The sequence below is a fragment of the Ambystoma mexicanum genome, chromosome 13 (assembly GCF_040938575.1).
Source record: "Ambystoma mexicanum isolate Mex_15411 chromosome 13, UKY_AmexF1_1, whole genome shotgun sequence".
Classification (NCBI taxonomy): Eukaryota; Metazoa; Chordata; class Amphibia; order Caudata; family Ambystomatidae; genus Ambystoma; species Ambystoma mexicanum.
This window is the reverse complement of record NC_090938.1, coordinates 199,299,538-199,325,211: the sequence shown is the minus strand read 5'-3', so window position 1 is coordinate 199,325,211 and position 25,674 is coordinate 199,299,538. Positions and strand designations below refer to the sequence as shown.

Here is a 25,674-nt window from a genome sequence, read left to right as displayed (position 1 = left end):
ATCCATCCATCCATCCATCCACTCATTCATATCATCTGCTATTCTGGTGTTACTGGATGGCTGCGCCGTAAGTGGAGTACTGGGGGGTATGTGGCTCCTATATAGACTTGTACCAATCCGTGAAGTTACTAGACCTGCCTCTATCCATTATCAGCACCCAAACACTTCCCAGCAAGCAGATGCTTAAAGGTCAATTGAATTCCCTTCTACTTTTCAGCATCATCTAAATCACTCATCCCCCACCCCCTTGCCAGTCTTCATGTATTTTGCGTAGCAATTGGCCAACATTGAAATCCTTAGTGTAGTAATGATATAATGTGCTGGCATGCTCTGGACTTAGGTAGGCACCTGGAAATGTATCCTCACCGACACACAACCTAGACTGCAGGATTGGCTTTGTGATTTAACCTTTTGCCATTATCCGTTCCACTAGTTTTTGGTAAAGGGACAATTCTGGGTCAAAGCCTAAACAGTAAATTAGCCTGTAGCTGGAATCCCAACAGGATAGAAGAAGCCCCTTTTATCCTGACAGCAGCTCTCCTATGTTCCCAACCCAACTCTGCAGCCAGGACATTTGCCATTCATTCAGTTGCTCCGAGGGGATAAGAACCTCAGAACTTACATCAAAGTCCACCTTCTCTCCATCTGGGATCTTCAGCGGCACCAGGTTTGGCATAAACAACCTGAAATGTGAAACATGCAAAGTTCAAAATAGTTGAGGACAATTAACATGGCAGGATTGGTGGATGAGAATAGTAAAGCGGTTCTACACTATCCTTGTCGCCCCCGTAGGCCGTGTGTATTTGCACAGGTCCTAGAACTTTCATATTTGTTGAACATGTTTGATTTCTTTGTGCAACACTTGGATGGCTGTTAATGTTAATTTCTGTTTAGACCATCTTGGAATGTGCAGAAACCTTGCACTGAGTTGCTAGAACCCCAACCGTCCTGGTCTGTGCTCATAAAACTATCAACAATACCTAAGAAATGGTTCTTTCAAATATCCTATTAAATGTACCTCTCGCAGAGTTGAGACATCTGTTCCTGTAGGTACTGAAGAGACATGCTGTGCTGCTCTGATGCTTGACATAAGGGTGGTAACTGGCAGAGTGCATGGGCCTGGTGAGCCTCCACTACCATCAAATCCTAGAGCATATGTCAATGGTACCCGACTTTCCCATAAGAGATGCCAGGATGCCTCATGATCTCCCTACTGTTTGTTTCTGTATCTTGGCCCTCGTCTGAGCTTCCTATTTCTCGCTGCCTTCTGTCCTGAGCACACTGCACTGGTGCTGCTGCATTAGAATGCACTCTTTGTTTATTTACTTACCAAGGGGGGGGGGCACAGCCCTCATTTTTATCTGCATACAGTACGTTTGTTTGATTTCCTCACCTTCCACCAGAAACTCAATGTCTCCAGAGCTCTTGTCCTTTCCAGGCTGGATTACTGCAAAAACCTTTTCCTTTTTCTGCCTAACTCCTCCCTTCGCCCATCTTCAACTAATCATGAACAGGGCTGCAAGACTTATCCTCGGCCTCAAGCCCAAGGCCTGAATATCTCTGGCCCTAAAATCTCTCCACTGGCTCCCGGTTGCTGTGAAGATCAAGTTCAAGACCCTCTGCATCATCCACAAGGCTTTCTGAGGCCTGCAACCCATAAAACTCTCTCCCTAAATACCTCCCTGTAGAGCCCTTCGGTCATCGAGCTGTAACTCTCTGCATATCTGATGCTTTTCCAAGCAGAGAGTGCGGGGTAGATCTCCTTCCTCCGCAGTTGCCTCCCTCTGGAATGGCCACATTGCCCCTCCTTAAATTCCAAAGGCTTCTCAAGACCTTTCTTTTCTCTTCTTCCTTCCCTCTCCCACTCCCTTGCTAATGTCCCTGTCTGCATCTTGACTGGCTGCCTGGTTCCTTCAGAGTTCCCCTGGGCACCAGGACCCCACACATTGCAGTTTACCCCTGCACTTGGTCTCCCCGGACCTCGCTTCCAACCTGCATTTGCCCTTCTTGGCTCCCCCCCACACTTGCCTGGCTGGGCCTGCTTCCGTGTAGCCATTCCAGCCCCTTACCTCACACTTATCTCACAGACCTTACTTCCCCTGCACTCTCTGCTTTCCATGTGTTCAGCTGGCCTCCCCTGGCACTCATTTTCCTCACTGGCATTTCTGCCCTGACCGGTATCCCCCTTCCCATCCCCCACACTTCTCTTACTGTACTTCCACATTCTGAATGTCAAAAGCCTAGTTGGATCATTTTGTGTTTAGTCCTCCCTGTTCCCCCTCCCTCTTGCCTTGTTGCGCCTTGAAACAAATGATGTATAGGCGCATTATAAATACCCAATAGATAAGTGCTCTTGTGGTAACTTGACCCATAGACAATGGGATTAAAGCTGGCCAGCGTGGAATTCTTAATATGTGTGAAGATACTGTCTGTATAGCCCCTCCTCCTGTATGCTCGCGTGGCCACCATGTGCAGCAGCATGCAGCAATCACCACACACCTCAGCGTCCCCCACATCATCCACCATTCCCCCTGCCCCTCCACTGTCTGGTTGCACACCTGCTTCTTTGAACCTTCTCTACACCATAACCCCCATGGTGCTTGGTGCATGGTAAGGAAAGCCATGAGCTGGAGTCTACAACCAACATTCCCGTCCAATCACGCCATGCGTTGACCGCGGACCTCTGCAACATCTCCACCATTCACAGTCAATTTGAGGGGATGGTGTAGATGATTGGGAGGTTCAGTGCCCAGCAAGTCCTGACACAATAATTCCTTTGCACTTGCTGGGGGATGGGTGGGGGTATGGGGGCCTCACAGCTGGTGCCACATACACTGACCTGAGTCAGTCCCTAAGTGCCAGTGATAGAAGTGTACCAAAAAAGTAGTGGAACTGTGACTCCGGCGGGGGACAGAGTACGAAGTAAAGGAGCAACGTGCAACACATATTTCAAAGGTTGCAGCCATGCTGATTGACAGCCAATTGAGTTGAAATAGATTTCAGTTTAGCTGAAACTGATGTCCTCTTGTAAAATGGAGAAATGTGCTTTACCTTCAGCATAAAGAACAGTGCTGGGATGGTGAAAAAGGCAGCAGAAAGTAGTGGAGCTGTTAACAGTATAAAAATAAAAGTAGTGGAACTCTGCTCCCGACCGTTCATGCTTACTTCGTCCACCGCATAACTCCCTGAATTGTACCCCAGTTACCCTTCCAGCATTCCTCTTTATGCCTGCATCCCTTGCTGCAGGCCTCGATGGACATTTCTTCATCACATCCCACTTTTCTTCCTCAACCTACTCCCCCGTCAGAACCCATGGCCATGTTGCAGCCGCACCACGCCTGACGCACTGCATGCATCCTCTGTGAACACGCCACTCTGCAGTTTGCTTTTAAAGCTGTAGTTTTCCACTGTGCATACATATCAGTGGGGATAACCAAGCATTGGATGTGGCATGTCCCCCAATTACTCCTCCAGAAATATGGGCTCCAGGATTTGAAATGTGAAATGTTAGAACGTGTACCGGTTAGGTATACCCTGTTCCCTCTGTGCCTCTAGCCTGGTATTTTCCCTCGGGCCCCACACGTCTATTCTCCCTCTGCCCCGATTCTACTGCTCAGTCTGTCCGTCATGCCCCACCTATCACTGTCTTAGGCACCTGTACCTATTTTGTGGTAGTGTCTCCGGACATACTGCCAAATGGAGTTGCTGTTACAGCTTGTGGTAAGCATGCAGTAACTTAAAGGGTCGGCATGGTTCAGTGCAAGATTTCTTTATTCCCAAATATGGCACGGAGGCATGCCATATAGCCACAAGTGGCCCTAGCACATGTCATGATATTGCATCTGTTAATTCAACATCATGAGCAGGAAATTGAAGAATTTCAGTATTTAAATTTGGAATTTGGTAGAGTGGTAAAACATGGCGTAGTCAGAAATACTGCAGAGCTCATGTTGAACCAGGTGGAGCATCCAATGCATGTGTGCACATTTTGCACATGCATTTTATGACACACCCCTTTTTTCATTTACTTTGCATGGAGGAGAGGGTGCACGTTACGAGATATTTGTTTCCACCACCATCCACTCCACCATTCGCATGCACCAGCCAAAAACAGGCAGATTGCATAGTAATCATTTGTAAATGCTGCCTCCCATGCTTAGATGGCAGGCTGGGTTTATGCAATTTGCACAGCGGAATGCAAAAGGGTGACATAGAGGTGAATTGCCCTGTTTTTTACACCTGCCTCCTGCACTTCATAGTGCAAAGCACAAACATGTCACAGAGTTGAGCCATAGACGGTCGAATCCATGAAATATACAGGGACTTGGAAAAACCACCCCTAAATGTTTTACCATTACCTTGAATTTTGTTCAAACGATTTGCTACCATATATAAAAAATATAGAAGCATGCATATGGCGTAAGGTATTGAGACACTTACCAAAATGCCTTCCTATAGAAATGATTCGCTATGAACTAGGTTTGACATCTCTGAAAAGTATAGTATATCGCAAAAAACTAACGCTACTGCGCAGGTGTCTTCTTGGTGAAACAAATACTTTGTACCAAAGTATGGGAAAGGACCTAGATGGAGCTTTTATGAAAGATCTAAAAAAGCTATGCAATAAGAAATTATTGGATCTTGGTCTTACTAATGAGACCTTAATAGTAAACCCACGGAAAGTCAATGAACTGATAAAAGCATATGACTGGCTCGAGAACTTTGTGGTGATTTTAAATTCGTCTATATATAGACAGTTAATCAACTTTTGGAAATGGTATGCTGTACCAGAGAAATATATAGTGAAATATCCATCGAGGTCCTTTCGAAATTCAACAATGACATTCTGGTTTAATGTTTTGAACACTTATGAGTTACAAAGCATTCGTGCCAAAAACGTGATGGCTTATAAAATTTGCAGACATTGCAATATACCTGATACAAAAGAATCACTATTACATCTGCGATTGATTTGTCCAAGTCTGATGAAGCAAAGGATTGAATATTTCTCCAAATTTGTTAATGGTGTATCTAATGTAAATCGAGAAAATATTTGGTACAAGATGCTTCATGGTAATTCAACGATATTGAAAGTAAGAGTTAATGAATTCTTGAGGATAATATGTGATGTAACATGAACTATTGGAATACGTACTACGAATTGAAGGATTATAAATTATAAGTTGTGAATTAATTTTACAAATTCTGATATAATGATGAAGTTTGATGAAGTTTTAAGTGTTTTAATGTGATGTAATATGTTTTTTTAATGACTTCTAATTTTAAGAAAGGTTGATCGTATTAACAAAATGAATTATTATCTTAAGGTAAATATTTTAGGTTTTATAGGATTGTAATGAGTATGTTTAATCGATTGTATTGGTTTAATTTGTGTAGCTTAAAAGTTTTGTAAAAATAATTTTCTTGAATAACTTTGTAAAGGTTTATAAAAACCAAAAAAATAAAGATAATAATAATAATTTACCATTACCACCAAACTCAAAATCTGTCCATTAGTTGCCGCTCGTAATACCCTATTTGTTTAATTTTACAGACCCACATGCAGAGGGTGGAAACCAGGATTCAGTGTCCACGCTGGCACCTTATTGGTCCACATCCTTCTCCCATGAGGCCCATCCTGGAGGACCCATGCACAGTAGACCTTCGGTATTAGTTGTGTAGAAGACTGCAAAGACTCTCAGTAAATGCAAACCAGCAGCAGAACAGATCACAACCTCAGTGTCAAACAGGAAGTTTAAACCAGCCAACTCCAATGCGTGTCCATCAATGCACCTAAAGGGCATGGAAAATAAGTGGCCAGACTTTGCCGAAAATTAAGAGCGTCATACTCCCCGAACATGTCCTGGGAGATCCTGGTACTTGTAGTGCTGGCTTTATAATTGCAAAGCAAAACTACAAGTACCAGAATGCAAACAATTGGAAAAAACTGGTCTCGCTGACAATTCACAGCTGATGTGGAATAACGTGAGATCATTCGCAGTTAATGGTGCACAAGTGCAAATTGCTAGTGCCGTGAAAGCCACCGGTGAGATCATTAAACACTTTTATGTGTCCGGTGTTATCCTGCTGCCAGGATGCAAATTTGGTGGCTCTGTTGATCAGGAGGCGGAGCAAGGCATTTTTATGCAGTGAAGGAAGTGGGTGGGAGCACATCTGGCTGAGAAATCACTGGAGGAGGCAAGAACACCCCTAAACACTGAGGGGGATCTCACTACTTCTTTACACGACCACTGCCTGACACCAATCACACTGCTCCCTATTTTTGGCCTCAACGCTCTCTTACTCCTATTCCTGAAGCTAGGTTTCTAACTTTGACTGGACACTGATTAGAAACCAGGACCTAAATACTGTGACAGACGCTGATGATAATGTTAATGTTATGGGGTCTGGTATCGGGCACTCTTCCCACTTGTGTGGTCTCTTGGCGCTCTGGTGGCTGTGCAATGGAAGGAGGGTTGGGGGTATGTTAGTAAGATCAAGAGGGAGAAGAGCAAGAGAGTTTTGATGTGCTGTTGGCAGCTTCGCTTCAGAGAAATAGGTCACTGAGCGTAGGTGCGTTTTCGGTTGGTAGCCGCCATGTGGTGTTGAGGTATGCTTGTGCATGGTATGGTTTCTTGCTGAGTGTTGTGAAGTGCGTGCGGTTTGTGGTGTGGTTGAGGTATGATTGTGTTTAGTTCAGAGGTTGAGGGCGAGTATGCAGAATGGTGCGTTTTTAGTACGGTTAGTTTGGAGCAATAACCAAATAAAGTTATCCAGGGGGATGGCTTCCTCCTCCAGGTTCTTTATAGGGATCAAAACAAGTTTTTATGACCCAAAAGGGTAAGTTCAAAGTGGACCAGGAGAGTGACTTTCTTTTCCTGATATCACTAGCCTTCGGCAGCGTTGATAGTTCCAGATAACAATGGTGTTTCAATCTTGTGATTGAATCGGATGAATGACAACCCCTTCGCCAGATATCACAACTTTCACCAACATCAAATACCGACCTGCATATAGCCCAACTGTGTAAACTGTCCGGGTTCTGTGCATGGCCTATGTAAATTGGTCAGGCTTTCGTTTGCACTTAGCCTATTTGTTCACGTTAGCCATGTTTTGCATTTTGGTCTAACTGTATAGGTCAGCCATATGCTCCCTGTTGTGCCCTGAGATGGGATTTGTGTAACATCTGTATTGGGGGGTTCTGCTCCATGAGAAGGCCTGTTGGGGCAGGAAATGTATCACACTTAGATGAATTGTTGGGGGAGGAAATGTGCAACACTTAACTGGACTGATGCGGGGAAGGAATTGTATCACGCTTAGATGGATTGTTGGGGGTAGGAATGTATCACACTTAGATGGATGCTGGGGCAGAAAATGCATGAGATGGATTGTGGGGTGTATGAAATGTATCGAATTTAGTTGGATTGCTGAGGGCAGGAAATATATCATACTTAGATGGATTGTTGGCGGCAGGAAATATATCGGACTTAGGTGGATTGTTGGGGGCAGGAAATGTGATACCATTAACAGGGTTGTTGGGGGCAGGAAATTTATCACACAGATACATTGCTAGGGGTAGGAAAAGCATCACACTTCGGTGGATTGCTGAGGATAGGGAATGTATCACTTAGATGGATTATTGGGGTAGGAAATGTATTGCACTTAGATGTACTGCTGGAGGAAGGAAATGCATTGCACTTAGATGGATAGTTGGGGGTATGAGATGTGTCACACTTAGATGGATTGTTGGGGGTAGGACATGTATCATACTTCGATAGATTGTTGGGGGCAGGAAATATATTGCAATTAGATGGATTGTTGGGGGCAGGAAATGTGTTACACTTAGATGGCTTGGTGGGGGCAGGAAATATATCACTTAGATGGATTGTTGGGGGTAGGAAATGTATCACACTTAGATAAATTGCTGGGGGTTCGAATGCATAACACTTTGATGGATTGCTGAGGGTAGGAAATGTATTGCACTTAGATGGCTTGATGGGGCAGGAAATGTATCAAGTGGATGGATTGTTGGGGGTAGGAAATGCATTGCAGTTAGATATGATATGATATTTTATTTGTATTGCGCTCATACACAAGTGTTTAAGAGTGCAACGAGGCAAGAGAAGGGAACAAGGGAGGACAAAACAACTATCGTACTAGGCCCAGTGACAAGGGAGAGGGGAGAAGTGGAAAGTGCTGAGCAAGGGATAAAACAACTAAAATTGGTAGTGCAGCCAGCAAGGTGGCAAGTGCAAGGTTAAGGCGCAGACACGGGTGTCTGATAAGTACAGGGAAGGGGACTGTAGGGTTATAGATACAGACCCAAGTGCAAGGGCTGCCAGGAGGCAGTGCAGGTGTGTGGCTGGGTGTCAGGGACCTGGGCCTGAAATCAGAGGGTAGCCAGGTGCACAGTGCCGAAGCAGACAGATCAGCTGGAAGCAAAGAGGAAGGTCTTGAGGTGCTTCCGGAACCGGAGATGGTTCTCCTCAAGTTTCAGAGTGGCAGGGAGGCTGTTCCAGAGGGAGGCCCCAGCCAAGGAAAGAGATCTATCTCCAACTAGTTGCTTGGATAAGTAATTGACCCTGAGGGTGTTGGAGGTGGAGGAGTGAAGAGCTCGAGTGGGAAGTTATTTAAGGAGGGAGAGTTGAAAGTATTTTGGACCCAGTCCCAGAAAGCCTTGTGGACAATGCAAAGGGTCTTGAATTTAATCCTTGCAGCCACTGGGAGCCAATGGTGAGATTTCAGGGCTGGAGAGATACTATCCCAGGGCTTGAGGCCAAGGACAAGTCTTGCAGATGGATTGCGGGTGGCAGGAAATGTATCACCCTTCGATGGATTGTTGGGGCAGGAATGTATTGCACTTAGATGGATTGTTGGGGGCAGGAAATGTATCACACTTAGAAAGATTGCTGGGGGCAGGAAATATATCGCACTTAGGTGGATTGTTGGGGGCAGGAAATGTGCAACACTTAATTGGGTTTTTGGGGTCAGGAATTGTATCACACTTAGATGGATTGTTGGGGCAGAAAATGCATCACATTTAGTTGGATTGTTGGGGCAGTAAATGTATCACACTTAGATGGATTGTTGGGGGCAGGAAATGTATTGCACTTAGATGGATTGTTGTGGGGCAGGAAATGTATCACACTTAGATGATTGCTGGGGGAGGAAATGCTTTGCCGTTAGATGGATTGTTGGGGGCAAAAATTTTGTTTCACTTAGATGGATTTTTGGGGCAGGAAATGTATTGCACTTAGATGTATTTCTGTGGGTAGGATATGTATAACACTTAGATGGATTCTTAGGGGTAGGAAATGCATAACACTTAGATGGATTGCTGTGGGTCAGAAATGTATCACACTTAAAGGGGCAAAAAATGATTCACACTTAGATGGATTGCAGGGGGTAGGAAATGTATCGCACTTTGATGGATTGCTGTGGCAGGAAATGTTTTGCACGTAGATGGATTGCTGGTGGCAGGAAATGTATCGCATGTAGATGAATTATTGGGGGCAGGAAATGTATCGCACTTAGATGGATTGTTGGGGGCAGGAAATGTATCATACTTACATCGATTGTTGGGGCAGGAAATGGATCACAGTTAGATGTGCTGCTGGGCGCAGGATATGCATCACACACATGGATTGTTGGGGGTAGGAAATGCATCACACTTAGATGGATTGTTGTGGGTAGGAAATGTATACCACTTAGATGGATTGTTGGGGTAGGAAATGTGCTACACTTAACTGTATTGTTGGGGTCATGAATGGTATCGCACTTAGATGGATTGTTGGGGCAGGAAATGGATCACAGTTAGATGTGCTGCTGGGCGCAGGATATGCATCACACACATGGATTGTTGGGGGTAGGAAATGCATCACACTTAGATGGATTGTTGTGGGTAGGAAATGTATACCACTTGTTGGGAGCAGGAAATCTATCACACTTAGATGGATTGTTGGAGGTAGGAAATGTATTGCACTTAGATGGATTATTGGGGTAGGAAATGTGCTACACTTAACTGTATTGTTGGGGTCATGAATGGTATCGCACTTAGATGGATTGTTGGGGGTGGGAAATGTATCACACTTAGATGGATTTTTGGGGCAGGAAATGTATCGCAGTTGGATGGATTGTTGGGGGCAAAAAATGTACTACACTTAACTGGATTGTTGGGGTTAAGAATTGTATCGCACTTAGACAGATTATTGGGGGCAGGAAATGTATTGCACTTGGATGGATTATTGGGGGCAGAAATGTATCGCATTTGGATGGATTGTTGGGGGCAAGAAATGTATCATACTTAGATATATTGCTGGCGGTAGAATATGTATCGCACTTAGATGGATTGTTGGTGTAGGAAATGCTTCGCACTTAGATGGATTATTGGGGTAGGAAATGTATCACACTTGTTAGGGGCAGGAAATGTATCACACTTAGATAGATTGTTGGAGGTAGAAAATGTATCACACTTAGATGGAGTGTTGGGGCAGGAAATGTGCTATACTTCAATGGATTGTTGGGGTCAGGAATGGTATCGCACTTAGATGGATTGTTGGGGTAGGAAATGCATCGCACTTAGATGGATTGTTGGGGGTAGGACATGTTATCACACTTGTTGGGGCAGGAAATGTATCACACTTGGGCTGTTGGGGGTAGGAAATGTTTGACACTTAGATGGACTGTTGGGGAAGGAAATGTGTCACACCTAGATGGATTGTTGGGGGTTGGAAATGTATTGCACTTAGATAGATTACCATTAGCTGCCTATAGTCTCTGGGATTGGGAACTGAAACTGGAGCTTTGCACTTAGCTATGGATGCAGAGAGCGGATGCAGAGGGAATGCTTTGCTCCGTCTATCCTCGCGACTGGCTGGCAACTGAAACGCAAGCCGGCTAAAGATGCAAATTTAGTTTGCACGCACAATGCTGCCAGTGCAGGTCAACAATGGTGTTCTAGATTAGGATATGTATGTGGAACTCGATAATAGAAGGTACTCGTGAACCACCTATCGCTAAGGTCGGTGTTGACAAAGATTGCTTTAACCTGATTGAGCAAGCAGACCAGGATTTGTGCGTGAGTTGACAGCTATTGAGACCAAACTCCCCCTCTGCAAGAAGCTGTGTTCCATGTCCCTGATGAATGCAGATGTTTTGTGAAATGATAGGGTTTGGTAGTATACAGTTTGCGTGAACATGTATTGCTTGTCTTATTATTCTGTTTAAATATTTCGATGTACATTCACAGCCTTTGCATAAAATAAATCCTTTTACATACTGCCTGTGGCCAATATATGAATGTATTGGATTGTTATCCATGGGACCCTCTATTTGTTGGCTATTGGTTGATCCCCATTGGTCCCTTGCACTTGGAAAATTCAGCTTGGGGAGACCACGTGCTCGTGTTATCTGTGTCAGGGACTGGAAGCTCCTGCAACAACAAACAACACCACAGCTCCTTCGTCAAAACAGCCCGCTACCCTCGTTCCTCTTTGATGGTCTGTGTAGACACTTGCATAGCAAGAATCGTTCCTTTTATAAAAATTGTTTCCTTTTGGCATTCCCATTGCTTCTTTTTAATAAGAGAAACTCTTTGGGCCTCATCACGAGTCTGGCAGTAACCCTTAAATGCGGCGGTAGCACTATTACTGCCGCATTTAAGGGTCCACCAGATCATGGCCTTGGCGGATTTCCACCCAGCTCTGACCTGGGGGGAAATCCGCCGGCGGTAATAGCGCAAACTTTCCCCATTGGGCCCAATGGGGAATGAGGAATTCCACAATGGGCCCAATGGGGAATGGGCAAAAACCGTTCTGCCAAACCCGTGATCACATGCTAATAGCGCCGGGGGTTTGGCGGTAGGGCTAATAGCACCAGCGGTAATAGCGCCGGCATTACCGCCCAACTCGTGATGAGGCCCCATGTGCTCTAAGTAGGTTATAGTCTGAGCAGAAATTTCCTGCAAACACCCCCCCCTACCCCTCCTCATGAAAGCTCACTGGTCCCTAAGGCCTGCATGGTACTGGTCTCTTATTCTGCAGTAGAGGATTATAATGTCATTAAAGCTCCAAAGCCCATGTAAAAGTGTAAAAGGCCTTACTCCGTGCAGGCCTTAAATTGAGTATCTGGGCCTCCAAGGACGAGCATGCTTGTGCCTTTAGCATAGACTTGAATAATAGCCTGGCAGATAAGGGGTTAAAGCCCATGAAAGCCCATTGCAGCGGACATTCAATCTATTAAAAATCTACTGATGATTCGTCATTCTTTTGGGGTGTCAACTTTTTAAGGGGACGCCAGAGCATCTGGAAATGGGGGATTGACAAGAGGAATAATACTCTTCGGTAGCACAGTAGGGTGTGCGTTACATCCAGAACGGGGGCCCCAAGATCAATCAATTACAAATCGACGCTGAGACCGGGTTAATCCCTTGGGCTTGATAGGACCAGAGAGGGGGGCAGTGGTGTTGCTCCAATAGTGTGGTCTGTTTGTGGGTAGCTTGTTGCCGAGTGTGTGAGTAATGTAAGGTAGTCAGAAATGGTATATACAAACCTTTGTTGCATCTTAGAGCTAGGTTTGTACTTCAAAAAAACCTTTTAAAGAACTTAAAAACACAGGGATCAAATATATTATTGCGCATTTCCATTTTATTCTTGACGCACTGTCTGACCTTTTATATAATTTCTGTTTCTTTTTACATTGTGTAGGTATTCTATCTCTGTTTCTGCAATTTTTCTATTTCTGTTTTTCTCATATTTTCTATCTTGCTATATTCCTTTCTTTTAAGTTCTTTCTCTCTACTCTTTGCACATATTGTTTGCAATCCACCAACACCACTATCGTTGAAGTTCTTCTCTCCCTCCCTTTGCATTTTTTGTTTGCATTACTTGATTTCTTTATCAGCTCGTCGCTCCCTCCGTTTTCTCCATCTCCTTGCGTTTATGTTGTCCGTTTTCGATTGCTTGTGCTTCTGATGATCTTTTCCACTTGTTTCATGTTCAGTACATTTCCTTCTTTTCTGTTTTTGGGGCTCACTTCTTTCCCTTGCATTCCTCATGTCAATGTATTTTTTAACAGGGCCAGAAATGATTCACTTTGGGGGACCCGAGTTCAAGTTATGAGGATCTACAGACTAGGCACTCCTGTGTGTTCTCACCTCAACACCCTCAAAAGGAACTCTGCAGACCCTATAAGTCTGTCTCCAGCCTTCCTTACATAATTTTCACACATCTGGAAATCTGATATCAATGCATCCGCTGCCACACACCATTAAATCATGCTCAGCTGTGAGTTTTAGTCACCATGTGAAGCTCCCATCCTTCGCCAGCACGATCCTTATTGGCTAGCCAGACATGCATGCCTAGACGTATAGGTACATATTTCATTCAGCCATCTGTTCACACAAACCATTTCATTTTCCTATAAACACCCTTACTATCTGTCCACCTATCGGACCATGCAAGTATCTATTTTGCTATTAATAGCTTTGCCTATTCAAGCTTTGATCACTCTCCCAATTATATAGCAATGCAACCATCCATTACATCTGAATTCAGAACCCCTCATCTAGCATGACCACTCAACCATGTGTCATCTTGCCAAACACTTAGAACACCCTATATTCAATTACCATTGACCCATCAATCATCCATCAAATGTTTCAAAGTCCCATCTGTTTTAAAGTGCCTGCAATCAAATTCCCATCCAATCATCTATTATTCTATCACCCTCTCCCTTCACCAAATTGCCATATGTCCAGTGATTTATCCATCCATCCAGTATTCAACATTCATATATGTGTAAAAGCACCAATTTAAATAGAGCCAAACTCAACCCTGCTAACAATTTATTCATCTGACAGTCAACACCCAGCAAAGCCACTGAAGCTGTCTATCCAACATATAACCCTTATCAATTTATATATCCTTCCATCCAGCCATCTTTGAGCTCGACAATCACTTGCTAAAAACTAAAACATTTGTATTTAGTCTGTCTTTCTCTATTGAGTACATCAAAATAAATATTCAATTTCAAATCATAATACAAGTACGTGATGTGGGACTTACTTTGGTTTGGGTTTCGATCCTTCTGTGATCAATCAAATGCACCCAAAAAAAAAAGAAAATGAAAATATGTCAGGGAAAGCGGTTTTGGCCGACAATACCAAAGTCATGCCAACTCTAAGCCTATGAGAAGTTACATAGCCCACATTCATGTTAGTTACATGCCCAGTTTCACATTGCCCATAAAAAATGGAGCGTGTCAGTCTTTCATTGCTACCCAAATAGTATCCTCGAGCAGTTTCATATTGCGTCCATAAAATGTCATGCAGATTTCAACAGTGCCATGCCAGTTTCTCGTTGCCATCACTAAATGATCCCATGTAAGTGTCACATTGCTTCCAGCAAAGCATCATGCCAGCTTCAACAGTGCCATGCCAGTTTCTCGTTGCCATCACTAAATGATGCCATGTAAGTGTCACATTGCTTCCAGCAAAGCATCATGCCAGCTTCAACAGTGCCATGCCAGTTTCTCGTTGCCATCACTAAATGATCCCATGTAAGTGTCACATTGCTTCCAGCAAAGCATCATGCCAGCTTCAACAGTGCCATGCCAGTTTCAGATTGTCCCAGATCTGCCCATTCAAACGGCTGCGTAATCCCATAAGGAATCCCATGCCAGTGTATCATTAACCCAGAAAGTGGTTCTATGTCAGTGTCACATGTTCTCCCCCAAAATACTGCCAATGTCAACAGTGGTGTGCCAGATTCACCAGGCTAAAGCTGGGCGTGCTGCCGTGCCACGTCATTGTACTAAGCAAATGATCAAAGAAGTGTGCCATGGCTATTTCACTGTGCCTCGGAAGATTGGCACACCCGTTTAGCATTCCATAAGAAATTCGCCCATGCTAGTTTCACATTGCCACAAGAAAATCAAAATTCCAGCTTCTCGTTGCCCAGAGACTCCCATGAAATGTTCACATTGATCCCAGAGAAGTGCCCCACCCTACCACATGGCATCAGCTCTCGCCACCACCTCTTCATCACAAACACGCACGGTACCTGTCATGTGGGTTTGGGTGGCATCTATGGGTATGATTAACCCCTCCACTAGATCTGCACACCGACACCCCCACACACATACACACAGCACCCACACAAAAAACATATATGCACATAGTATATGTACACACAGATTGACTGTCTCACACACAGATTCGCTCTGCTTTCCCCTGGGGATCCTGACCACCAATGCCTCTCGGGCACCCTGCACTGGTGCAGACACAGATTGATGGCAATGCCCTCTTTGACAGCAGTGTTGCCACCTGTGTCTTGGGCGTAGTCTGTGCATTTTGAGTGACTCCCTTCACTCTCCCCTTTCCCAGCATTTTTTCAATTGGGAATCAAGCCCATTGAATCAATGTACAAACCACTTCTGAAGATTTCTAAGCATTGGAAACAAAATAGTTTGTAGATGGCATCAAGTGCTCTCTATACCTTCTCTATATTGTCTGTATGCTTTTAACAGACTTGTCCATCAATCTTAAGGGGAAGGATTTAGGCCCAAACACATAAATGACTACACATTTATATGCTAAATAACCCTTGCACCCCAGAATTCCACCACCCCACCTATGGTTGGGGAGCTTTTTTTGGGCAGTGACAGGCTCCCTTGGGAACATTCGCCCAACTAACATCCAATGCTGATGGCAATCTTTAACACTTCAGGTAGGATCAACACCCCAGAGTTCTCTTCAATACTATAATTTTGACTGTTCTAGTTAGAGGTCCATGTATTGAACCCAGAGGGAATTTTCTGGCAGATGACTGCTACCCAAATAGCTAACACCACCTAGTTAGGCTGTTTTTCTATCACTCATCTTCTGTAGCAACCCTGCCAGTTCTGGGGAGGTTGGTGAGGAGGGATGGCAGTGTCAGGCACCTCCATCAGGCAATGAGATGAAAGAATTGAAACCCGGGACAGATTTAAATGACCTCCACCTTGTTCTTGCTCGCCTTCGCCACCGCCTGCATGGGAAACAAACAGTTGTGTAAATCCATGAAAACAGACACACCGATGAATGGACAGTATCATTGGTTTGTTATGGGTGCTATGGGTCATATGATATGATATGATTGGGTATTTATAACACGCTTAATACCCGTAATTTCCTGCCACCACATGCTCACTTATGTGATATTTCTCAGCACTGTTTATTAATATATTGTAATGTAATGCACAGCAATGTAACTAAGCTGAACAATCCTCTTTATGCTTTCTGCGCCCTAAAACCCTTGGGTCTGGTGCGCGTTATAAATAAATAAACAAACAAACAAACCCAGAGGTTTCTAAGCACGGACCCGGGGATCGAACCCGTGGTGCTCCATGTCGTCTTGCTTCCAAGACGAGCACGTTGCCCAAGTGCTTGACTCAGATTGTGGTTTGAATAATTTAAATAATGTTTCAAATCAGTCGATCCCCTTAAAGGCTGAGACTGGATGATAATGAATGAAAGCACTGGCACTTGATTTGGCTCATTTCGGGGTTCAATAGATTCAACCCAGTTTCAACTATAGGCCCACATTGGTTTGAATCAAGTCCAAATCGATTTGATGAGAAATATGTCTTAACACTGCATGAAACAGAAACAATGTTATACATATTTGAGCTGGCTGGAGTCAACAAGGGCTCCTATCTCTCCCAGCTGCTCAGATCCAGGTTCATATCTTTCATATCATTTTGAGTTTCAGTTCAAAATAGTTCTAATCACTCAAACAGATTCAAGCCCTCATTTTTTAAATACTTTCAAAACGGACTACTGCTTGCTTAGGGTTCCATGTCATTTCGCCAACCCCCTTTTTTCCGTCGCAGGAGTTTTGCTGAAAAACTTAATCGGAATTCTTTTTTAAATTACTTTTTGGGGTTTTCCCCCAAGCCCCGCTTAATTGTTTTAAAATTTACCTCCCCCCCAACCCTTTATTTACCCTTTCCCACAACCCCCAAAAAAATGTAGATGAGAATTTTTGGCAAAACTCCAGCGGCAAGGCAAAACACACAATCAGAAAAATGGGTGTCGGCAAAAGGACGTGATACGTTGTTTAGCCACCCCGTGTTCAAAAACATAAGAGCAGAAGCAAATTAATCTCAAACAGAATTAATTTCTTACCTTCTTCGCGCTCACGAGCCTCATCATCACGATCTGCTTTCCGGAAGCAAAAAAGACGAGTATCAAGTCAGTACCTGTGTTAAATGTTTCAAGAATCTTCAAACACCAGCCATCACCAAAGGAGCCAAAGGGACTGCTTGGCGAGGAACCAAGTGCTAACAATTATTAACACACAACAAGCAAAGATTTCTAACAATCTAAAGTAGGGCAAGCCAATCCGACATCGGTCGAGCCTTGACATTTGTGACTTTCTTTAACTTGGTGGTAGTGGCAAATTGTTTTAAACAAGGCACGCACAGAATGTTCACCATTCAGCCAATCACAATTCCAGAAACATACACGTCTTGGATGTCATGTCATACCCATTGGACACTTACCAATAGCTATACCAATCGGTTTTACTCCACTGTGAGCCAAATCCTAAAAAGCATTGGCAAAGCCAACAGTTTTGACTTTTGTGTACGCATGTGATATATGATATGATATTTTATTTATATCGCGCTCATACACAAGTGTTTCAGAGCGTGACCAGGCAAAGGGAGGGGAACAGGCGAGAACAAAAACAACGATCTTACTAGGCCCAGTGACATTAAGAACGCGCAATTGCATGGGGAAGGGAAAAGGTGGGAAAGTGCGGAACAGAGGAGAGAACTGAATACATAATAATAAGTTAAATAAATAAAGTCGATAAACCATGATGGCGCAGCCAGCAAGTGGCAAAGTGCTAGGTTAGTCATATAGGGTGTGTCTGATAAGTGCAGAATAAAAGTGGGTGGGGGGCTGTATGGGTGCAGGTACAGACCCCAGTGCAAGGGGAGGCCCGGAGGCAGTGCAGGAGGGTGCACGGTGAGCAGGTATCTGGGCCCGAAAGACAGAGGGTGGCCAGGTGCACGGTGCCGAGAGAGAAAGCAGATCAGCAGGGGAGAAGAGGGGGAAAAGGCAGAAGCGAAGAGGAAAGCCTTGAGCTGCTCCCGTAACCGGAGATGATTCTCCTCAAGTTTCAAGGTGGCAGGGAGGTTGTTCCAAAGGGAGGCCCCAGCCGAAGACAGAGATATGCCCCAGAGCGTTTCTCTGAAAAACGACTGACCCTGATGGAGTTAGATGTGGAGTAGCGAAGGGCTCGGGAGGGGAGATGCAGAGGTGTGAACGGAAGTTGCCAGACACTGCCGTAACGGTACTTACTGGCCATGCAACGCAACAGATGTTAAAAGGTGAAAGTATCTGGGCTTTTGAAGTCAGTGCCTGACAGAAGTCTAGGTAATATCTATACACATTTCAAAACTGGTAGCTTTGCCAGTACCTTTTTTAACAGGACCTTAGGTAAATGGCTCAGTGTGAGTACACATATATTGCTTACAAATGAAGTGGTTGAAGGCACACTTGATTAAGACATTTGTATTCCACCAGTAGCCCATTACAGCAGCATTTAAACCATCAACTCTTAGAAGCCTCAATAGAAATAACATTGGCAGGCCTTATACAGCACACAATTTGATGTTACAGAATGGGAGAGATAGCTTAAAAGATCCCAGGAGGATTTTTTTTGAGTGAGGAGGGGCAGGTTGTGGGTGCCAATGGTCATAGGGATGATCATGGCCATGGACAGTCAATTGGTGGGTAAAGAACAAATGCAAATGTATAAAGCTGACATCCACATTGCTAATAAAAACACTTTTAGCAGTAAGCCGTCTCGAGGAGCTGAGGGACTAGCAGAGCTCGCAAGCTCACTCGGCATCTATTGTGAATAGCCAAATAAGTAATTTTTCCTTCAGTGCACACTGGTACTTGTAGTGTTTTTGTAGATTGGGAAAGCGCACAACTACAACTTCCACAATACAAACAAATTAAATGTTATATGAGCTATTCTAACCTAACTGGCACCATATAATCTATGCAATATGGCATTATCAAGACAACAAAAATATCTACAACACAAACCTCAACACCAAAACCTACTATAACAATCTACTTGACATAGAGGTCTCCAACATGTGGCTCTCTAAATGTTCTGGGCCACGACTCCCATGGTTCCTAATCATAGGCTATGCTGGCTATGGATGATCAGAGTTGTGGTTCAAAACATCTTGAGAGACAAACAGCCTGATTCATGGAATTATTAGCGCCGAAATCGTAGATTTGCGCGCCTTTCTGCCCGAAAATCCCTGTTTAAAGTTTGGGGATTTTCGGGCAGAAAGGTGCGCAAATCTGCGATTTCGGTGCTAATAATTCCATGAATCAGGCTGTAAGGTTGCAGACACCAAGATCAACATTTTCACATGTCAACAACTTGAAACTCTACAGCACTGGGTGCAGCGTATTTATGAGCAAGTGCTTGATTGATAGATAAGCCAACATTTCTCATATTCACGTTTTGAAGACGGACAGTGATCGCTTGCTAAATATAGTATCTTCAATCATTTTAATGTCAAGATTTTTAGGGAAGCTGAAAGCAACCACTCTAATTGCACTGCTCTTTTAAGCTATTTTTGGAAAAGAGCTTATCAGGGGGTCTTTGAAAAGTTGGTTGGGTGGTCAACGCGCAGGGCATAGGTGGATAGGCGATGACAGGCATGAAGGCCAGTGTAAGGGTGCAGAAGGGGGAGACTGACACACAGGTGGCATGCTTGTTGGCTTACACCTTTATTACAGGATAAATAAAAGAGAAAACCTACCTTTCCCTAACTCTAAGAGGGGTTTCCCAACCTCAACCAAAAATTCTAAGGATTCAGTCAGGATGTCCAAGTAAACTAAGAGTCCACCGTCCTGTGTCAAAACCCTGCTCCTGTCCCCTGCACTTGTAAATAAACTATAGAGGTTAATGGATCTTCTTGGCCCAGAAGAATGACTCCCTTCTCCTGGACAACGGATCCAGGTTCCAGCTGCAGGTGGGACCCTCACCTGAGGGAATGACTCCCTTCCCCAGGTCGCACTCACTTTCCCTAATACAAAAATAAATGTACCAGGTTGAGGTATCGTCCATGTTAAGGTTCTCAGTTCAACTCAATGGGTAAAGGTCCAGTGCAAACAACAATATTACTTCTTGCCCACAGCTGTTTCTATACTATAGGTTTTTCTGGAGAGTTCCTCGCTTCGGCAGGTATCTTGCAGGTTCAACTACCAGAAAATGACTTAATTTTTTCTTCCAGGCACACCGTCAGGGGGAATGACTCCTTTCCCCTGGATTTTCTCTTCACCTGGTTTCACACTATAACAGTGCTAGAGGGAATGTCTCCTTCCTCTGGCCTTTCTCAGACTTCCTATTTCTGTTCACAATAGTTGGGGGAATGTCTCCCTTCCAGTGGCCTTTCTCAGACTTCCTATTGCAGTTCACAATAGTTGGGGGAATGTTTTGCGTCCCCTGGCCTTTCTCAGACTTTCTATTGCAGTTCACAATAGTTGGGTGAATGTTTCCCGTCCCCTGGCCTTTCTCAGACTTTCTATTGCAGTTCACAATAGTTGGGGGAATGTCTCCCTTCACATGTCTTTCTGATGATTCCTATTGCAGTTCACAATATTTGGAGGAATGTCACCCTTCCCCTGGTCTTTCTCAGACTTCGTATTGCAGTTCACAATAGTTGGGGGAATGTCTCCCTTCCCCTGGTCTTTCTCAGACTTCCTATTGCAGTTCACAATAGTTGGGGGAATGTTTCCCTTCCCCCTGGCCTTTTACCAGACTTCTTATTGCAGTTCACAATAGTTTGGGGAATGTCTCCCTTCACATGTCTTTCTTATACTTCCTATTGCAGTTCACAATAGTTGGGGGAATGTCTCCCTTCCCATGCCTTTCTCATGCTTCTTATTGCAGTTCACAATAGTTGAGGGAATGTCTCCCTTCCCCTGGTCTTTCTCAGACTTCCTATTGCAGTTCACAATAGTTGGGGGAATGTTTCCCTTCCCCCTGGCCTTTTACCAGACTTCTTATTGCAGTTCACAATAGTTGGGGGAATGTCTCCCTTCACATGTCTTTCTTATACTTCCTATTGCAGTTCACAATAGTTGGGGGAATGTCTCCCTTCCCATGCCTTTCTCATGCTTCTTATTGCAGTTCACAATAGTTGGGGGAATGTCTCCCTTCCCCTGGTCTTTCTCAGACTTCCTATTGCAGTTCACAATAGTTGGGGGAAAATCTCTCTTCCCCTGGCCTTTCTTATACTTCCTATTGCAGTTCACAATAGTTGGGGGAATGTCACCCTTCCCATGTCTTTCTCATGCTTCTTATTGCAGTTCACAATAGTTGGGGGAATGTCTCCCTTCCCCTGGTCTTTCTCAGGCTTCTTATTGCAGTTCACAACAGTTGGGGGGGAATGTCTACTTTCTCCTGGCTGATCTTTTTGGGAGCAAAGCCAGACCTGTATTGGCAGACCTGGTTTACTTCCTTGCCAGGTACTGCGATGAGGAAGAGTGCTTATGATGCTCTCTCTGTGAGGGTGCCTGTCCCAGACCCGTGTTAGCAGACCTGGGGTCGTTTCTGGCCAGGCACTGCGATGAGGAAGAGTGATTATGATGCTCTTCCTATGAGGATGCGGGTCCAAGATCCATCTTTCGTGGTTTTCAAACCCTTCTAAAGCCCCAGTAGGCGTCCCGGCAACCCTGGTACCTGTTCGGGGCTTGCTAATGCTCTCCAGTTGGTACGCGGCTTGTTTGGGTCTCAACTTGTGCCCTTCTAGGCTTTGCTCTCTTTTCAGTATGTCACGTTGGCTCTGTAACCCATTGCCTCCTTTTGGCAGCATGTTGGTCCCTGCCTGCACCTGCCAGCACCCTTTGTGTTCTCGAGGCGTCTCCCGTAGCTTTACGGCTAGTCTGCTCTTGGCGATCGGAGTGGGAGCTCCTAAGCAGGCCAGTAAGTGTCCTAGCTGCAGTTTTCCAGCTCTCACGTCCACGGTTCTTCCATGTCGGGTTTCTCTCTCAGCTTGGTTTTCCCTCATCCATTTTGTATTGGCTTTGGCCAATAAGTATTTCTGAAACACTAGACTGCTCCATAGTGTTTTGAGGATCGCTCTTCATACCACAGCACCTCCTCATCCCAGTATTTCCCTGAGAGCTCTGCCTAAGGTAGATCTGACTCTTCTTACACTTAGTACCTTTACCGTAGATCTCTCTTGGGCCAACTTTGGTTGCACATTGTCCACATTGACTAGCATGCTGATTTGGGTTCCACAGGTAGTTCTGCATTGCTCTGGCTCTCTTTTTTGTCTTGGTACTGATGTTACAAATCTCTAGTGGATCAATTGCCTTCTTCTTTGTCCCAGTCTTTGAGAAGATGTTAAATGAGTATTCCCTATTCTTACTTCCCTTAGTAATGGGCAAAGGGATTGCATGTTGTACCCTACACACTCATGGGAGTAGGCATTGCTGCAGTCCTGGTACAGAAAACGAGGGTGAGGGAGGGTGTGGTAGAGTCTGGGAATACCACGTTCTCACTGTATAGTCATCCCTAGACCCACAGGGGGGTCCCTCGCCATGAGATCCTCCTGCTGACTACCACCTCAGGAAGACTATCGGGAAGCGGCCTCACCTCCCTGTCCTCATGGGAAGGGGGTCACCCTCGGGCAGAAGTGACATCTACGGATTCGTCACACCAGGGAACAAGATAGTTTCAGCCTTTTATGAAGCTGTGTCTCCATAAGCCTATCTTTGAAAACTCCGGGTGAATAATACAGTTGACCTCGATAAAACATGACTTCTAAACTATCCTTTTGTCTCCTAAATGTTCGGACGAAGTAGGAATGCATTCTCCAACCTCACTAGATAAGGGTCGAACTGGTTGGAATTATCTGTTTCTTATTGCTTTACATAGTATGCCCAACCCGCAAATATATGTCATGATCATCCATATCAGCATAAAGGAGAAAACTCTCGTTATGAGGCCACAACGAAGATATTTTTATTAAATGCAGTGTGGTGTTTTATATTCGGAAATCTATAATTTATGTATCCAATGGGTTCCTTTTCTTTCTGAAAATCTCCTCCTGGTCTTGGAAAAATCCCACTCCGCCTTTTGCACAATGCCTCTATGTTTACTTTCTCTTAATATCTCCTTGGTATTTAGACTTATTCATTATTCTGATCGTCTCCTCCCTTGTGCTTGATATTTCCTTCATGTCTATTTTGTAGCCTGTCTCTCAGCCTTTGGTTCCCAATGGACATGTTTTTGGGTTTCCTTACGCTCAAGCCCTGTGTCTTTTGTAATCCATGAATATTTATATTTTTGAGAGTCTAGATAACTCAGAGCAACCGGTTGATGCTTCTATTTCTGCAGACCTTGCCTCACTAAACCAATGTTCTTTGCAATTTGATCTTGAGGTCAGGCTTACTTTTCCTGCCTCCGGACTTTAACTGATGTTTCTTAGCCATTCTTCAATGTATTAGTTCAATAATTCACTCCTTTAGTCTTTGGCTAGGCTTGAAATGCAGAGTAGATTCACTCTCACAGTAACCCATGGTCAGAGTACCTCCAGTAATTCTTAAGCTTGACTTTGGAAAACGCATCAGCTTTGTACTAGATCTGGTTCTTGACTAACTAATTTCTCTGTATCTCTCTCTTTGCACTTTTCCATGCACCATGAGACTTAGATGGACTTCGTTTCCAAGCACCAATTGCATTCTATTCTCTATGATAATGTCAGTAATGTGACCTTGTCACAAGGGGATACAAACTCCTTCTCAGCCTGGGGTGGCAGGCCTAAAGGTTTGGGAGCCAGATCCAGTCCTACCCCAAAGGGGGACAGTGGTAGTTGAGAGGGCCGCATGGCCAGCCCCCCCCCCCACTCCCCCAAGGTACCCACTTAATATTTGCTTATATATGTGCAGTACCAACTTGCAGCATTAAATAATTCTTAAAGAAAGTGCTAGTCAAGCTTTTTCTTTCTTTACTATAGCCACTAGTGAGGCAGAAACAGTACTGAGAGACCACTGCAGGACCTTTATGTAAGGTTGTCAATGCCCTTCTCCACCCTGTTAGCCAACACACTGCCACCTACCCCAAAGTGAAATCCTCTGTCATTCAACTGTTTGATGGGAGGGCTTTTAACCCAGTGCATGAGGTCCTTGTTACTATGAACACACAGGCACTGCACACCAATTTCCCCTAAGAGGAGGCTATCCAAAGTGCCCAGGAATTCTTGTTACGTGAAAACCTTCAGCAACAAGTCACCACAGAATTTATCCTTGAAATACTGGCCATTGCTTTGCATGAAAACCTCTTTAAGTTCAACAATCAATTCTACATGCAGATATGCGGCACAGCTATGGGTGCTGCATTCGCACTGAGCATAGCTATTGATTCATGGTAGCGTTTGAAGACCAGCACATACTTTCTGTATACAACCCCTTTTTTCCAAGAATCTCTTTATGGGATCGTTACATAGACAATATCATATTTGTTCGGTCGGGATCACTTGAAATGCTTGATAATTTTCTTGTCTGGCTTAACCAGTGCCACCCGAACATTCCATTCACCATGACCGCCAGCAAGAATGAGATCAGATTTTTTGATCTGTTTATCAAAAATCATCAAGATACATTCATATGTTCTCTGTATAAAAAAATAACTGACTGGAATAATATTTTGGCAGTTTCCACCCAAGAAGCCGAAAGGAAAATCTACCTTACCGCCAATTTTTGAGACTATAGAGAAATTGCATCTTTACATCTGATTACCAGCTCCATGCCCATAATCTGGCAGAGAGGCTAAAATCGAAAAGATACCCTAAGAAATTGGTCTCCCACTCTCTTCGCAGAGCAAGATTCACACCTAGGGACACCCTCTTTGTCCCCAAAGTAGATAAGCCCCAAGACAAGTTGGTCTGTGCCCTCGCGTATAGCATACACACTTTAGGTATAAAAAAAGGTATACAACAATTCTGGCCACTAGTCCGATTGAACATCGCGGATGAACCAATCCCACTGCTTGCCCGGAAATGCCAAAAAAACTTAAGAGATCACTTGACGCACTCAAAGTTTAAGGAAATCTGGGCTACTGGCACAGGGTGGGACTTAAGACTACCTGTGGGACATTTCCCCACAAGCGAGCATTTCAGTGTGCAAGTTCTCAAAAAATGGAAAGCCTTTGACATAGGAGGCAAACAGTGGCAGCTTCGGAACCATACAAACTGCATGATGCCTAATGCCATTTACTGTAAAGAATGTCTGTGCAGACTTAAATACGTTGGGCAAACCACCATGCCAGTACATGTCTGCATAACGGAGCACAGGTCATGTTTTCCTTGTAATATCGTGACCCCATGGTTGCCCACTATACAGAATTTAGACACTCAGCAGATGACTTATCCTGGTAGGTGTGTGAGAACATCAAGAATGCTCCAAATATCTCACGTGCACTGGCCGGGAGGGAGTCCCGTGGGATCCATTGCCTCAATACACTAGACCAAGGCCTTAACGATATTCTACCAACAAGTGGATACAATGAAAATGTGTTGGTGTAATATGCATTCTCTTTGCACATTAATATCTCTTCCATGCATTGCTTCAGCTGATTATGGTGTGAGGTT

General features: G+C 44.3%; 1 protein-coding gene across 1 annotated transcript in view; it reads right to left on the bottom strand.

Moving 5' to 3' along the window:
- The window catches only part of TNNT2 (troponin T2, cardiac type), a gene marked incomplete at its 5' end in the record, with an annotated part of 101,086 nt that overhangs the window by 65,452 nt on the left and 9,960 nt on the right, over positions 1–25,674 (bottom strand). Inside the window, 4 exons of the mRNA XM_069633636.1 lie at positions 623–683; positions 14,064–14,085; positions 15,999–16,025; positions 17,165–17,197. Coding sequence (XP_069489737.1) covers positions 623–683; positions 14,064–14,085; positions 15,999–16,025; positions 17,165–17,197 — 143 coding nt within the window. The remainder of the gene's footprint in view (positions 1–622; positions 684–14,063; positions 14,086–15,998; positions 16,026–17,164; positions 17,198–25,674) is intronic.